Source organism: Acartia tonsa, chromosome 15 (genome assembly GCF_053477335.1).
Source record: "Acartia tonsa isolate MP-2025a chromosome 15, ASM5347733v1, whole genome shotgun sequence".
Lineage (NCBI taxonomy): Eukaryota > Metazoa > Arthropoda > Copepoda > Calanoida > Acartiidae > Acartia > Acartia tonsa.
Genome location: NC_137274.1, coordinates 12,609,616 through 12,624,833, shown reverse-complemented (window position 1 = coordinate 12,624,833; position 15,218 = coordinate 12,609,616). Strand labels below are relative to the sequence as shown.

General features: G+C 33.6%; 2 protein-coding genes across 15 annotated transcripts in view; one reads left to right on the top strand and one right to left on the bottom strand.

Annotated features, from left to right (window-relative positions):
- Positions 1 to 15,218, top strand: part of LOC145306864 (uncharacterized) — a 282,216-nt gene that overhangs the window by 228,118 nt on the left and 38,880 nt on the right. The gene's annotated exons all lie outside the window — the stretch shown is intronic.
- LOC145306781 (uncharacterized) lies at positions 5,730 to 13,337 on the bottom strand. The gene is made up of 8 exons (XM_080149080.1): positions 13,272 to 13,337; positions 12,359 to 12,434; positions 11,642 to 11,696; positions 10,477 to 10,510; positions 9,508 to 9,553; positions 7,834 to 7,864; positions 6,744 to 6,837; positions 5,730 to 6,349 (listed from the first exon to the last, which is right to left on the bottom strand). Exons 2-8 carry the CDS (start codon positions 12,431 to 12,433, stop codon positions 6,277 to 6,279), a joined length of 408 nt encoding a protein of 135 aa, XP_080005206.1. The 5' UTR covers position 12,434; positions 13,272 to 13,337; the 3' UTR covers positions 5,730 to 6,276.

Sequence of the window (15,218 nt, the reverse complement as noted above, 5' to 3'; positions counted from 1 at the left end):
ATAGACAGCTTTCCGCGGATATCAAGATTTAAATTATAAGATTTAAACCAGTTTTCTTAGCCCCGAGAGGCCGCAGGTTTATTTATTTTCAGTTCATTTCATTGTTCGGCCCTTTAATTCTGACGAAACTGGTTTTAATCTCATAACTTTTCATTTTTATATCCGCGGAAAGCTGTCTATAATACGATATGATAAATAACTATTATCTTACCCTTATACATAGTGTGTTAATTGGGGGGGGGGGAGGGGGCGGGTTCCCCAAAATCCCCATCCAAATGACTCTAATATCTTTGGAGGGAGGGGACATTGGACTATTAATCATTGCATAGTAGTACCCAAAGTTTAATAATAACATTTCTTATTCACTTGGGACTTAAATTCAGTTTTGTTTGGTTGCCTCCTTATGCTGAGTGTCCAAACGTTTCAGCCAGTTATAGTTTTAATTAACAAATAGGGCAATTTTGTTTTTCTTAATTAGGAGGGGTGTACACTGTACAGAGCATAGTTCTAGAAAAGTTTTACTTTTCATATAGAGTTTATAATTAGACTGTTGGTAATAAACAGATAAGGGAAAAAAACATCTATGTACCCAGGGTATCAAATCTTTTTTATTTCGAGGAGGTAGAATTCGGGGTTTTAGAGGTTTTAAGGGGGGTAATTTATTTTTTTTATTTTGAGGGGGATAAACCCTTTCCCATCCTTGGATGTCTACCTAGTAAACTACTTCATATGGACGGGGATGCTGATCATCCAACAACCCAGGATAACTTAGGGGAGCCAGATGTCTCCTTTTCTGTTCAAAAACCCGGGGTATTAGGTTAAGTAACATCCATTAGACCACTGGCACAAACTCTTTGATTGCACGACCTTTGTCTGAGAAGTCCTTACTGTGCATGGTAATTTTTTGCGCCTGTTTTGGGCAAAGGCAAACCCCTACTTTAATTATTAATGATGCGCACCTGACATAGTAGCAGTTGGAACCTCTTTAACGTCTTTTGTTTTTCCCATTCCTTCTTGAAGAAGGAATCTAAAGGGATAATACAACGGCCAAAAATTTATGTATGCACATCCCCAATCATGATACACAAAATTACCCCTTCCGTAGATTAAAATTAGGGGTTAAAATAAATCAACCCATCAGAATTCATCAAAGTCCCCAAAGTTCTTAAGCAAACGATTAAGAAAATGTTATTATAAAACTTTGGGGACTAGTGTAATAAACAGACCATCTCACTAATTTCAAAGGGTTTTATACTTTCTATATTATAGAATTGTTCATTATTATGTTGAAATAAAAATAGAAATATTACTTTAAATCAAACTTATTTAAGTACCAGGATGTCCGTCTGTCTGTATGTATGTTGTTATGTCAGCTAAGATCTTCTGAACGGTTGGATTGCAAACAATTCTTGGGCTTATGTCTCTTAAGAGTGTGGAGATACCCTTCTGAGAATAGTTATAAACCTTCCCAGGACCTATATATAAAAAGCTCTCTGTAAAGAAGAACCATACAAGTTTAGCGGTAACCGAGATAATTCGCTACACACACACACACACACACTCATAGACAGACAGACATATATCCTGTTACAAGAGCTCTAATTGTATTAACTCAATTGTTAAAATCAACGTCCGTAAAAAAATTTGAATTAAAGGGATTGGGTATAAATAAAAATGAATTTAAAGGTATATGTCATTTTTTTAGGGGCAATCATTCTTAAGATGGTGGTGGTACACTCCCTAAAAAATGGTTTTAAACCTTCCCAGAACCTATGAGAAGCAACATAGTAAAGGAGAACCATATCGGTTCACACAGACGCATTCACATATACACAGACATCCTGTTGCTTTTATATAATGATTTTTTTAATATTCTTATTTTGCTACAAATGATCTCTAAAATTCCTGAGAAAAAGTATAAAAATAAAAGGTGAAAGTTGACAGTTAATTTCTAGGGATCTAGAGGTATAAGACAATGGCAGATAAAATAAAGTACATCCTTAATGATAATACACAAATTTTAACTCTGTAGATTATGATTAGTGGTTGAAATGTTTGGACACTTCACTTAATGAACCAACCAACCAAAATTCAATAAAAATCTATAGGAGCTGGGAAGGTTTATAACTAATTTGGGGGAGGGTACCACCACCAACCTCCTTAGAGAAATTAGCCCTGGATATTTTTTTTCTTTTTAAATCTAAAGTTGAGGCCTCTAATGGCGTAGCTGCTTGTTTTTAAAATACATCGGCTTCGCCTCTAGCCTCTAGGGGCTTTGCCCCAAAAGGTAATGAACTGGGTTTGATCAACTTATTTTTTACTATTTAAGAGATAATTATTAAAAGTATAAAAACCAATTTTTTTTTTTTTTGGGGGGGGGGGTGAGAGTCTATTACCACCCCTTTTAAAGTTTAAAAAAAAAAATTTTTGTTTTGGGTGTGGGGGTGCATGGTTGGGAGTGTCCCAATCCCAAGGAAATAGCTTAAAACCATCACAGGACTAGTAGGTATATTCCTTGAAGAGTAGAGCCCAATCAGTTCAGTGTTTACTGAAATCTCAAGCTTCAGACAGACAGACATCGTTTAAGTTTGTATTGTACTAGCGGCTGCGTCCCTAGTATCTAGGGATATTCGAAGGGATATGAAAAGGCAGAAAAATAGCTTAAAACCAAACAACAATTTTTTTATGAAAATAAAATAGCCTAAAACTATCCCAGGACCTACAAGATGCTTACTGTAAAGGAGAACCATAGCGGTTTAGCGGTTAGCGAGATCCTTCGCTACAGACAAAAAATATCACTACTTTACAATAAATGTTCCAATTTAATTGGAAAAATCTTCTGAATTATATTTCATTTCCAAAACATAAGTGTAAAAATCTGCCTTTGTAAACTTATAAATAACAGTAAAATATAAAAACAAGGATGACAACATCCATAAGCGCAGCACAATAAAATAGGGATTGACAAACAGACAATAAGCAGCTTTCAGTGGTTATGTTCTTAAAAATTTTATTGATTTTCGATTTTCTTGTGATTTCTCTTGGGAGGGTGGTAGTACCATCCCTCAAAATAGTTAAAATCCTTCCCAGGAACTATGAGAAGCTACCCTGTAAAGGAGAATCATATCGATTCAGCGGTTAGCGAGATCCTTTGGTACAAAAATACACCCGGTCAAACAGACATCCTGTTACTTTAGTATAAGGATTATGAATTTGTAGCCTGAATGGATTAAATAGATTTTATAATTTGTTTTGAATCTTTACAAGCTGTCTATCTTTAATAATGACAGAGAAATTCATGTTAAAACATATTATAAATAATAGAAGATTTACATTGGTTTTAGACTATTTGTTTTTGAATTCTAGTAAACCCACGATCGTGGCTAAACATATAGCACATCCGCTATTGTCGGGAAGGTGATAGATTTGATTCTCTGCCCGACACTGCGTCATAACTAAAGATGTTAAAAATGGTTTCTTCTGCTGCTATGTCAAGTGTGCGACATAAATAGATAGAGTAGGGGGAATGTATTGGTCCATAAACAGGCACAACTCATTACCATGCACAGTAAGGACTTCTCAGACAAAGGTAGTGCAATCAAAGGATTGGTTGTCTGTTGGATGTAACTGAACCTAATATCCTTGGGTGTTAGAGTATCACAACCAATTACAAGGTCCCTCAAAAAAGAATTCTGACGTCATAAAGATGAGGGATTAGGAGTGGAGGAGTGGGGAAGAAAATCCCTAAAAAGAGATGGATAATCCCTCTTTTTTAAGACGTTACATGATGATTTTTTGAGAGACTTCCTTCGTTACAAGCCGATGATGCTCTGGATTCTCTAGATGATCTTACAAGGTAAAAATTTTATACTGGTTAAGGATTTTTTCCGCCTTTCTCTATACATATTAAGCTATGGGCGCAGTGGATAGTATTTCTTAAAACATTCTTATACAAGAATGACAACATCCATAAAAGGGAAAACGAATATTAACATTTGTATAGTGTCAGAACTGAAAAGGCAGAATATGAGTCTAAATAAAATTATATATTTAATTAGATACTGTACAAAGACATTATACTTGTGGTAGTGCAAATGGGGCGCTTGTCCAATATTATGGTATGGAGATCACTCTTCTATGAGTACTACTTAAAATCCTACTTTTACTGCAATACACATAGACATTCTCATCGTCGGCTCGTCAGTGTAGAATGCTTTTCCTTTTATTCCCACAAGTATAATACGAATTTGGTTGAACCCGTGGTAGCTCAACAAATACCCACGCGAATTATTATATTGCTTTAATCTAAGAATAAATGGCTGGTTAAGATGTTCAATCTATATCATATAAGTATATTAAGCACTTAAGAAGGAAGATGGTCTTATAAAGTGTATTTACATTACAAGTGAATCAGTTAAGTATGAAAATATTTACAGGATAGGTGATAATAAACATAAGTAGTGTAGGACAGAAAATGCCCTAAGTCCAAAGCACTTAATTGTGCATAGTGTTAGATCTCTAGCATAAGACCTAGGTACAATTAATGCTAAGTACTAAGGGACCTAAATTTAAACTACAATGCATGCTAAAACAACTAAGTCATTACCTTTAAGCCAGGAGAACTTGATAGTTCAGGAGTCAATGAATAACTGAGATATTTTAAGAGGTGCAAGCTATAACAACAACTATTTACCAGGATCTAAGCCCTTATCTGTTTAATAAAGTGTTTGTGTGTTAAACTTGTGACGTAAATGAAGCTATGGCTGTAGGCATACTTAGTAGTACAAAATGGTTACATGGGTACTTTAACAATAGATATAATGTTTTTTATAAGCATATAACAATATTCAATCACATACAGATTACCATGATTAGGCTAGTGTTACCCATATAAGGTATTATATTGGTAAGAATAGACTAATAAATACATAAAAACATATAAAAAGTGCCTAAGGGCTAGCCAGAGTAATTGTATCTTGTGCCTGAGTTACACGCGATAATTACCATGGCTTGTCAATCATTATTTAGATCAGAGTTTTATATGGTGTAAAATTTATAGAGAATATAAGTAAGTGGACTAGATGCGAAGCATTTCTGTAAGAGTCTTGTTCGTACGTTCAAAGAATTTTAAAATTTGGAGGTCGCATCTCCACTTGGGTCTTATACCAGATTTTTATGATAATAAAGTGAAACTTGCAGCGATCTAAAATAACAATCCATCCCATCTACCCCATCCTTCTGGACCAATGAAATGACCAATCAGTGATCTCCATGTTAGCAACCTAAATTGCAACTATTTTCCCCTGTCATAATATCCACATATATTCTATATCCATTTTAAAGACATTTTTTGACTTACTAGCGGCTTCGCCCTCTAGAAGCCTCTTGTGGCACTTAAGGTAGGCGGGGGGAAAATCGACCTCACCCCATTTTAAATTTGTGTTGAAAAGAGTAAAACAATTTTTTTTTTGGGGGGGGGGGGGTTGAAGACACTATCTCCAAAAATAGCTTAAAACCTTCCCAGGACCTATAAGAACTTCACTATAAAGGAGAACAATATCGGTTCATAGGTTAGCGAGATCCTTCGGGACAGACAAAAAACGCTTACTACTTAATATTATAGGACTTACATAATTGTTTGTTGTTGTCCTAGGAATCCCTATTCCAACATGCCTAAATAACAACAGATCAAACCTTATTATAGAAAAGCTTTACTTAAAAAACACACATTTTTAAAAAGATTTATTAAAATGTAGATATCTAATGATTATAAATAAGAAAAAATTATCATCTAGTTATTAGTCAAATTTTTGTAATATTAATCATACTAAAATTGGTATTCCAAATAACCTGGCAATGTGTAAAACTTGAAACTTCTTTCTCAAAATTCATAAAAAAATATGTATAGCATCATATTATATCCAGTTTTCTATGAATATTAAAACTGCTTTTAATATTATAATTGTACAATTTTATATCGGCGGAAAGCTATTTATAATACAATGCGAGAAATTATTATTCACCCCTTTGGGGACGAAGAAGGTAGAAATTACAAATTTTGCCATGTGATCATTATATTGACAGAATTATTTAGTAACCTATTCCCATATGTACAGTATTACAAAAATCTGATACTTAATTTTGTCATATTTAAGACAAAAATGTAAGAATTACAGTATTTATTTTTAATACAGCAATACAAACATTATCGTTTTCAATACAATAAACAACATTTCTATGCTTGCGCGTTTTTCTGAATTATGATGCGCACCATTTTTAACCCAGGAAACTGTCGGCAATTTTCTTTTTCACCTTTTCTGAGTCTTCACTGCTTCCCTTTCCATCAAGTCTTAAAATAATATCTATTATAGAGAGATATCTTTCTATCTATCTAATAAATAAGCAGCAACACCCATAGAGGCCTCTTGGTGAGGAAGAGAAGGGGGGATAGAAAGACGACCTCCCCCAAATTTTCAATTTTAAGTTAAAATAGAAATAAATTGCTTTTTTTTGGGGGGGGGGGGAGGGAGGGTCGTCTATCTATCTATCTATCTATCCATCCATCCTTCCATCCATCTATCTATCTATCCATCCATCCATCTATCTTCATCTATCTATCTATGGTCACGAGTAGAATTTACATGTAAATTAAATGTAGATTTGCAAATAGATCTATTATGTTCTATCCATAACAGTTCTAATAATGTTCTGTGCAAACTGTAAATATCTATATATATGTCTACCTGACGCCCTGGTACGGGCAGTCATGAAAAGCTAGAGCTCCATGGCAGATAGCAGAACAGGCATCAGTGTACACAGGTACTGTCAACTTTTTACCTGGAAAGACAATGTCTAAAGCGCTGTAAAGTGGGGTGGGTCGATTTCGGACATTTTTATCTAAGACGAAAGCAGGAACTTTCACATGAAATTGTTATACTTATAAAAATCATATGCAAGCTCCCGCTTTGGTCTCAGATAAAAATGTCCATAATTGGCAAAACCTATGAAAAAGCTTCCTGTGTGACGTCATAAAAATACGTCTAAATTCATCTCTTTTTTAGAGGGGTTTCCATTCCAACTTCTGCTCTCTTTTTAGACGCATTTCTATGACGTCACACATGACACTTTCCAGCGCTTTCAATGTCCATAAATATGAGTGAAGAGAGCATGAAACTGTAATAAAGTAATATTTATCTATTGTTATTAAATGTATCACATCATATTATAGACAGCTTTCCATAGATATTAGAATAAAAAAATTATAAGAGTTTTATTTAAATATTTGTGGAAAATTATCTGTTATACATTTGTCAGTAATACAATTTCCCGAAAGCCAGCTTTATCCTACTGAAAAATCATGTAACGCATGGCATTACAGAAATTTTCTACGGGGAAAACGAAACTGGAATTAATCTTTTAAATTCTTTTATTTTACTATACGCGGAAAGATGTCTATGATATAATATAAGATGCCTAATCATAAAAAAAGATTAATTCCTTTCCAGTTTTGTTCTTATTCCCGGGTTTAAAAACTTTGGGTACTTTTATCAAATCTTGTTTGATTAATCAAGAAATAATTTTAATCTGTTCTCCTAGCATCTAGAAACTCTCTATATTCGAATAAATAGAGGACAGAAAAAATAGCCTAAACCCATACCAAGAATTTTTATAAAAATTAAATAGTCTTAAAACATCCCAGAATCTATAAGAAGCTTTATTATAAAGGAGAACCATATCGTTTCAGAGGTTAGTGAGATCCTTCGTTACAAACAAAAAAAACTTACTACTTTCTATAATAGGATTGTCTTATCCCTTAAGATCCCTGAAACTTACCCGATTGTAGAGTGTCTGTTACACATTGGGTCTAAATATATAAATTAAGATACATAAGTTTTCCGGAATTTTAATGTTAATTTGATGCAGATTTCAAAACTCCCCCTAACTTTAAAATTCCGAAAAACTTATATATCTTAATATACATTATTATACTAGCGGATTACTAGAAGCTTCTCTCTCTCTCTCTATCTCTCTCTCTCTCTCTCTTTCTCTCTCTCTCTCTCTCTCTCTCTTGTTTTTTTCTTTCTCTCGCTTTGATAGACTTAAAAAGATTATACCAATTTCTCTCTGTATATCTAGTTCTTTCAACTTTTTTTCTATCTACTCTCTCTCTCTCTCTCTCTCTCTCTTTCTCTCTCTCTCTCTCTCTCTCTTTCTCTCTCTCTCTCTCTCTCTCTCTCTCTCTCTCTCTCTCTCTCTCTCTCTCTCTCTCTCTCTCTCACTCTCTCTCTCCCTCTCTCTTGTTTTTTTTATTCTCTCGCTTTTATAGACTTAAAAAGATTAAACCTATTTCTCTCTGTATATCTACAGGGTGTCCCTCGTAAACTGGTTTTTTTGAAACGCTTATTACTCCCTTACTATTTGAGCTATCTTAGTAAAATAAAAAGTATTTGACAGCCTACTACTGACCATTTAATGATATAGTGATGAAAAATCCGCAAAGTTAACAGAAAAAAATCTACAAGGTAATACATAACAGGCTGATTTTAGTGAATATAAGACTAATCCACAAGAAAAATATGCCTTAGTTAACTTTTATAGCAGCTGGTGGTCAAACGGTGGATCACAAAGGCTTACTCTGACATTATAAGAACTGGCATTGTAGTATAATTAAAAAGTCTGGTATATTACAGGTTCTTGTGTGCAATTGAAGCGAGCTCACATGAAAAATTAACAAAAAAGATCAATATTATGCCTATTTTTACGTATTGTTCACTTATATTACACTTCAGATTCTTGAATAATGAGAATTTCTGGTATGCCATGTCAAGCCTATTCCATTTTTTTGCTTATAAAGTCTGAGCGACCAGCCGTTTGAACCCTAGCTAATCTTAAAGTTTACAAAGCAAATATTTTCTTGTGGGTTAGTCTAAATTCAATAAAATTAGCCTCTTATGTAATACCTCGTAGATTTTTTCCTGTTTATTTTGTGGATTTTTCATCATGGTCAGTAGCAGGCTGTCAAATACTTTTTATTTTACGAAGATAGCTCAAATATTAAGAGAGTAATAAGCGTTTCAAAAAAAAACAGTTTACGAGGGACACCCTGTAGTTCTTTCAACCTTTTTTTTTCTCTCTCTCTCTCTCTCTCTCTCTCTCTCTCTTTCTCTCTCTTTCTCCTTTACATTAAGATTCTTAGGGGGGAGGGTACCTTTACACTCCTAAGAAAAATTATACATACACCCCCCCCCCTCCCATCCTACTTTAAGTTATCCGGGGAAGAATAGTTATTTTATCGCATCGTATTATAAACAGCTTTCAGAAGATTGAACATTTCTATATTCGTACAAAACTGGATATAATTCGAGGCTATACATAATTTTTTATTATGGATCAGAACCGGTTCTAATCCAGCGGATATTAATCGGTTTCACAGTTACTGCGGTACTTATGCACATTTTGTTCTTGTTGTATTTGACATTCCCAAGATTTTAAGCAACAAATACTCACCTTATGGTCGTTTGTTCTGTCGTAGCATTCTTTATACTCGTTCAACCTACACAAGATAATATTTCTTTCTCATTTTTTAGGTTAGGTTAAGTTGGGGTAAAATGTCTCAAAGAATAATTGTTTGAGACATTTTATTTCCGCAGATAGTAAAATTAAAAAGTGATAAGATTAGTTCTAGGTTATGTTATTAAACATGAAAAATTATTTATGATACAATATGTACTTGATTTTTCAGTATATTTAGCTCAGAACTGGTTCAAATCAAGCGGATGTTAGTCGATTTCGAAGCCATACTTGGATAAGCTTACAGACAGGAATACAGACAGGAAGACATAGATTTAAGGAAAAATAAGCATTACAGACAGACGGACAGACAGACAGACATATTGAAAGAAATCTTTGTTTTACAGACAAACGGACTGACAGAGATATATTTAAATGAAACTAAGCACTATAGACAGATGGACAAGCAGATATATTTAAAGAAAGGTAATAATTACAGACAGACAGACAATCAGAGAGTGTATTTGAAGAAAATGCATTACAGACATAAGAACAAACAGATATTTTTAAATAAAACTAAGAATTACAGACAAACGGACAGACAATTTAAAGAAAACTTAGCATTACAGATATAGAGACAGACAGACAGACATATTTAAAGAAAGCTAAGCAGTACACACAGACGGACAGACGGACATATGCTAAGCATTACACACAGACGGACAGACAGACATATAAGTACTTAAATATAACTAAGTATCACAGACAGACAGACATAAAAACAAATTATGGATCATGGAAAGAAACCGAAGTAGCGGTTTCGTCGTATTTCACAAAAGCTTTTGATAGGTTATTTTTGGTTAGGTAAATGTTAATGGTTGCCACGCACGATTAGAGCCCCCCTTAGGGGCTAGAAATAGGTGGAAAGCTTTTTCTTTCCATGATAATGTACAAATGAAAACTTACTTTGTGTTATAGATTCTTTCCGATACAAATTCTGATTTCAAACAGAAAAAAAAATATTTCTATAAATGGCAAAGCTAATATCTAAATTTGTATGTATTTCTGTTTATTTGTCATATTCATTGGCATTAACCAGCCATTTAATTGCAAGATCTTTGTCTTTAAGTTCTTGTATTATAATAATTTCTGCCTGTATTAAGGCCAAGGCATTGTCTTATCATAGACATATATAAGAGTAACATAATGTCTGTGGGTCTATCTGTTTTTTACCAAAGGATCTTGCTAACCTCTGAACCGATATGGTTCTCCTTTACAGGGTAGCTTCACATAGGTCCTGGGAAGGTTGATAACTATGTTGGGGAAGGGTAACACCACCCTGTCCAGAGAAAACGCCCCTAGAAAATAATCCCCTTAAAAATATTGATTCTTTTTCTAACAGATTTATAGTATAGATGTATAAACATATGCTACCTCCCCCCTTTTTTAATAAACTTTTCGTCTGCTATCAAATTGTTTCATGTTTCTTGGCTGTGTTAATATTCCTGTTACCATTCGTTGATTTTCAAAGACCCTATTAAGAGTCGGCACAAGGTCATTGCGATAGGGAAATACAGTTGTTTAACCCTTTCTCCCTCATTAAGATTAAAACTCAAGTGCCCCTAGAGTCCTATAGGGGCGAAGCCGCTAGTAGTCAGATATAGCAGCAGTAGAAACAGCAAATACACTACTAGCGGCTACTAAAAAATTAATGTTGAGATCAGCTGTATACCAAAAAAATATCTATAAGTCCGCTAGACGGTGCTAGTTTCGTAGATTTTTATGCGATTTCTTGAGGGAGGGTGGTGGTACCCTCCCCAAAAACCTGTCCAGGACCTATGAGAAGCTACACTGTAAATGACATCCGTACAGGTTCAGCGGTTAGCGAGATCCTTCCTTACAAACAGAGAAACAAATACATCCTGTTACTTTTGTGATTTCTCTTGGGAGGGTGGTGGTACCATTCCCCAAAATAGTTATGAACCTGTCCAGGACCTATGAGAAGCTACACTATAAATGATATTTGATCGGTTCAGCGGTTAGCGAGATCCTTCCTTACAAACAGACAAACAAATACATCCTGTTACTTTATTATTGCTCTAAAATTAATTTTTTTCTGTGATGATTCCTGTGACGTCGGGGCATTCATCTGGTAACAGATATGTTATTCCACCCAGATACAGTACCTAGATTGATAGATAGATAGATAGATAGATACATAGATAGATAGATAGATAGATAGATAGATAGATAGATAGATAGATAGATAGATAGATAGATAGATAGATAGATAGATAGATAGATAGATAGATAGATAGATAGATAGATAGATAGATAGATAGATAGATAGATAAATAGATAGATAGATAGATAGATAGATAGATAGATAGATAGATAGATAGATAGATAGATAGATAGATAGATAGATAGATAGATAGATAGATAGATAGATAGATAGATAGATAGATAGATAGATAGATAGATAGATAGATAGATAGATAGATAGATAGATAGATAGATAGATAGATAGATAGATAGATAGATAGATAGATAGATAGATAGATAGATAGATAGATAGATAGATAGATAGATAGATAGATAGATAGATAGATAGATAGATAGATAGATAGATAGATAGATAGATAGATAGATAGATAGATAGATAGATAGATAGATAGATAGATAGATAGATAGATAGATAGATAGATAGATAGATAGATAGATATATAGATAGATAGATAGATAGATAGATAGATAGATAGATAGATAGATAGATAGATAGATAGATGAATAGATAGACAGACAGATAAATAGATAGATAAATAGATAGATAGATAGATAGAATTACCTGGGCTGTCTTACAGCTGACAGATGAACAGCTGATTGCTAGAAAAACAGCTGCAGCCACAATCATGCGATACATCCTAGAAAATTAAGCATAGAGGGAGGGGACATTTGACTGTAAATTACACTGGTTGACAACGTTTTATAAACACTTATTATATTCGTTGGCTTAAAAATCTTAAGGACTTGAATATTGAGATGCTTTGCTTAAAATATTCCACCTTAGTGTCCTAGACATCATTGTTCGAAAAATCAGAAGAATAGGATAATTAATTTTCTCGTATTCATTCGAATCCGGTGGACAGGAACCGGTTCTCATGAATACGAAAAAACTATGTCTAGCATCGTATTATATCCAGTTTTCTAAGAATATAGAAATGTACAATCATAAGATTAAAACTAGTTTTTTTAGCCGGTGCCTCCAGCACCCCGGGTCTAAAAAACTAGTTTTAAAAATTTAATCTTATTGTACATTCTATATCCGCGGAAAGCCGTTTATAATACGATACGAGAAATAACTAATATCATTTAAAATAATTTTGCTAAAAGTTTAACAACTTTCGAATGGACTATGGACTTTATGGTAACGATTATAGAGTTGCTTTGCTTTAAACAATAACAAAAATCATTATACATAGTTTGAAATCGATAGGACATGCTTTAAGTAACGAAAAGAACTAACCGGTACGTACGGACAGACGTAATTGAATTAATTATTTAATACTTTTTTCTCAATGTTTGTAGAAAAAAATATGAAATATCATTGAAAAAATACATTGAAATCCAAATCTTTAAGGAAAAATAAATTCGTAGATTTTTAAATATTTGTTCGGAGATTTCAAAAAAAAACATTTAAAATCTAATTTTCAACAATTTAACATATGAATACTAAATAAATATTATTTTTTATAAAATACCTGTTTTTATTAATGGTTTTTCGGTTCAGAAGCCCTTTAGTTTAACTGTTCAATTAGTCCTAAAAAAACCCGAATTATTTTAGTAGTGAAGCTACTCTATAATTCACTTTGTCTGTTTGTCAGTCTGTCCGTCTGTCTGTCTATAGGGGAAATGCGATTTTCTCGACTGCTATTGAGGATAGACAGCTGAAATTTTTGGTGAAGATTCCCTGTATCAATTAGCATCAAGTGTATAATTTCCTTTGTCCGTCAGTCCGTTGGTTATGCATAAAAAGAAAATATTTTTATTAATACCTTTGAAAGGTTTCGTGATTTCTAAAATCTTCTCTATGAATCATTTAGTTTGTTTGTCCTTCCATGAATTTTGGAGCTTCGCTACTTATGAATGTTGTTATCCTTGTTTTTTAAAATCGAAGATTTTCTTTAATTAGGGTCGGTCCGTACGTCCGTAACGGTTAGCTCTTTTCGTTAATTTAAACAGGTTAGAACTGTCCCATCGATTTCAAACCATGCATGATGATTCCTATAACAGTTAGGTACGATTTAGAAAGCGCAGCAACTCTATAATCGTTACCAGAAAATCCGTACGTCCCTTTAAAACATGTGATTTCTTATTTTTTTGACAACAAATTTTTTGAATGTTAGAATTATCCGATTCTTCTGATTTTTTGGAATAGTGATTACTATAGCAACAAAGTACAATGTTATAAGCGAAGCATCTCTTAAATCAAGTCATAAAAATGTAAGTATGTCCTCAGACAGTATCCTGTATTTAAGCAGATTTGCAACAAATTTACTTACAATTTTTTTTGAACTTTTGCATTAATATTCTGCTTATTCAGTTCTGACAATATATGTACATGTGTTAATATTCGTTTATTTCAGAGCTTCGCTTTTATGGATGTTGTCATCCATTTAGAGTTTTTATTTGTCTCAAAGTTAAGATATCAGTAACTACTAACTACTATAATCAATTTCCAGATTGAAGCCTTGTGAATAATTTTAGGCTATTTTTCTGAACCTCTTAAATTTATATGCCCTATAAGCTAGGTGTACCACCAACCTCCCAAGAGAAATCATGAAAAATCGAATTTTATAAAAAAAATATTTGAGAGACGTGAACGAAACATTGGTAGATATCGTACAGACTGGAACAAAAAAAAACATTTAAAGTGCCACTAGAGGCCTCTAGGGGCGTAGCCGCTAGTATATTACTAAAGGCTGTTCCACATCTTAGGACTTAAATCTAAAAACCATTCCGTGGCCTATGCGAATCTTCACAAATAGATAAGTCAATCCGTTAAATAGTTATTTAAATCGTAAGGTACAGAAGAAAAAAAAACTTGCTGCTTTATGCTTAGCCGCTAGTATAGAATTATACTTGAGAACGACAAACACAATTTTTGGTTGTGTGTTTGTTTTTTTAAACCAAGATATTCTGTGTTTTTAAATTACATGACAAGTGGTAAAAAAGTAAGTAAACAAACCAGGAATGTTAAGGGATAAGACAATGGACGATAAATTGCATAAAGTACATTCCTAATGATGATAAACAAAATTACCCCTGCTATTGATTGTAAAACGTTTGGACACTGTTAGTTAAAAAGTATCTAAAGTTTTTGAGCTAATGAATAAGAAAGTGTGATTATAAAACTTTGGGTACTAGTGTAATTAACAGCCCAATGCCTCCTCCCTCCCTGAAATTAAAGGGATTTCCAGAGTTGGATCTTTAAATGTGTAGCCGTTGCCGCTGCAATAGCCGTAGCCGTAGTCGTAGTCGTAGCCGTAGCCGTAGACGTAGTCGTAGCCGTAGCCGTAGCCGTCACCACTGCCAGTGCTGCCAATAAGACATAGATGTTTAAAAGATTTTACAGCAGTACAATGCCAGCTATCCTAGAAAAATGGATCTCTAAAATCTTCTATGGCCCACCGATAAAATAAGTTATT

What these genes read in the sequence shown, in the direction of transcription:
- LOC145306781 (XM_080149080.1), bottom strand. Translation starts at nt 12,433, where the DNA reads ATGTATCGCATGATTGTGGCTGCAGCTGTTTTTCTAGCAATCAGCTGT. An exon ending in TCAGCTGTAAGACAGCCCAG is followed by an intron (nt 11,697 to 12,358) that starts GTAATTCTATCT and finishes CTATCAATCTAG; the next exon opens with GTACTGTATCTGGGTGGAAT. An exon ending in AGATGAATGCCCCGACGTCA is followed by an intron (nt 10,511 to 11,641) that starts CAGGAATCATCA and finishes TCTGTTTGAAAT; the next exon opens with CAGAATTTGTATCGGAAAGA.